General features: G+C 40.9%; 1 protein-coding gene across 1 annotated transcript in view; it reads left to right on the top strand.

The window, feature by feature from the left end:
* GEMIN5 (gem (nuclear organelle) associated protein 5) overlaps positions 1-2,103 on the top strand; it is a 49,947-nt gene that overhangs the window by 32,493 nt on the left and 15,351 nt on the right. The window contains 2 exon segments of the mRNA XM_011981272.1: positions 470-544; positions 1,223-1,344. Of these exon segments, the coding sequence (XP_011836662.1) occupies positions 470-544; positions 1,223-1,344 (197 nt within the window).

Below are 2,103 nucleotides of genomic sequence, written 5' to 3'. Positions count from 1 at the left end.
CTCGTCTCTACTAAAAATATGAAAATTGGCCAGGCATGGTGGCTTATGCCTGTAGTCCCAGCTACTGACGAGGCTCAGGCAGGAGAATTGCTTGGACCTAGGAGGCAGAGCTTGCAGTGAGCCGAGATCGCACCACTGAGTTCTAGCCTGGGCGACAGAGTGAGACTTCGTGTCAAAAAAAAAAAAAAAACCCAAAGTAATAGACATACAGATTTCTGAAAACAGCTAGTTTGGGAGATGGGGAAGGGAAAACTATCCCTACTTCCCTTCCAATGTATTTTATCTCAAAAGTTTTGGTAATAGATGAATTGATTGTGTTGCTGAGCTTGGAATGGCTCTTAATTTTTAAAAAGAACTGAAATTCTGTATTATTTTTATCCTCAACTTTTTTTTTCCTTTTTCCCCCATGATGTAGTTTCTAGAGAACCAGTTATCAGAGAACCAGTTATCTGCACTCCGGTTTCCTCAGGCTTTGAAAAGTCAAAAGTCACCATTAATAACAAAGTCATTTTACTGAAAAAGGAGCCACCAAAAGAGAAGCCAGGTTGGTATCTAGTAATTAAAATACAGTATTTTGTTAAAGTAGCCCAAAATATTACATGCAACTGTCAAAAAACAGTGTGGTTTCTTGTTTGTTTTTTTAGGTTCAAAATATTTGTGGGTTTTCTGATTATGGGTTTTTTGTTTGTTTTTTGTTTGAGATAGATTTTCACTCCAGTCGCCCAGGCTAGAGTGCAGTGGCGCACTCTCGACTCACTATGAACTCCACCTCCCGGGCTCAAGCGATCCTCCTGCCTCAGCCTCCCGAGTAGCTGGGATTACAGGCACCTGCCACCACGCCCAGCTAATTTTTGTAGAGGTGGGGATTCACCATGTTGGCCAGGCTGGTCTCGAACTCCTGGCCTCAAGTGATCCGCCCGCCTCAGCCTCCCAAAGTGCTGGGATTACATTCATGAGCCACTGCACCCAGCCTTCCATTTTGGGTCATGCTTTTGAATTTTTTTTTAGCACTTGCTGAAATGTTTTGCAGTTGTTGATATTGCATCATAAATGTTAGCAAGAGCGTTTTTGTGTGTATTGTGAACAATGCCCCCAGCAAATTTATTTTGAAAGCTTCTTTATTAGGAGGAGGAACTTTCTGTGCCTGTGGCGTCATCCTGCCAGTAGGTTACAGTCACACAATAGGCATTCCGTTTTATGTTTCTGATCAGCTCTCCTTCAGATAGTGTGTACTTTTATTACATTTCAGAAGCCTTAATCAAGAAGAGAAAAGCTCGTTCCTTGCTTCCCCTGAGTACAAGCCTGGACCACAGATCCAAAGAGGAGCTTCATCAGGACTGTTTGGTACTAGCAACTGCAAAGCACTCCAAAGGTACAAAAATGTACTGCCTTGGCCCGTCCATAGTCTTCTGGGACTGACATATAAGGGATGTTTACTTAGCTATTGAATGAATGCCCAAAGAAATGTCTAAAATTGTTTTCTGTATTTTTATGTTCTCCAGCCTTCCCTTCCCTCCACATCCCTACACCCCTACACCCTGCTGCCAAACTCCCCATTGTGATCCACTGTCAGCACTGCCATGCCTTTGAGATGTAGTGCTCTGCTTTTATTCTAAATCTACTTCCTCCCAGCCATCTGTGTGCCAGAATTGGTATGTTGGCCTAAATATCTCAGCATGAATAAATTCCTTCAACTATTTTTCCCCATTGAACAGTATCCTAAATGGAGAAAAAAATTTTTCTTACTGGAAATATGCCCATAATATGGCAGTTTCTTAAAAAAAGCTTTTGGTGAAAGCTTTTGATGAAAGTTTTGTTTTGAAGGGTTTTTTTATTTTTGTTTTTCAAAGTCTTCATTTAATGTCCACTATTTTGATATTTTAATAACTTTATTTTTTTAATTTGGAATTTACATGTGGAAAAGGGATGCACATAATAAAATGAAATGGAAACAGTATAAAAAGAAAGTAAATCTCGCCGGGCACAGTGGTGCGTGCCTGTTATCCCAGATGCTTAAGGGGCTGAAGCAGAAGGATCACTTGAGCTCAGTTCAAGGCCAGCCTGGGCAACATAGTGAGACCCTGTCTCTACTTTAAAAAAAAA

The sequence above is a fragment of the Mandrillus leucophaeus genome, unplaced genomic scaffold (assembly GCF_000951045.1).
Source record: "Mandrillus leucophaeus isolate KB7577 unplaced genomic scaffold, Mleu.le_1.0 Scaffold222, whole genome shotgun sequence".
NCBI classification, from domain to species: domain Eukaryota; kingdom Metazoa; phylum Chordata; class Mammalia; order Primates; family Cercopithecidae; genus Mandrillus; species Mandrillus leucophaeus.
Note: the sequence above shows the minus strand (reverse complement) of the source record. Positions and strands in the feature narration are given on the sequence as shown.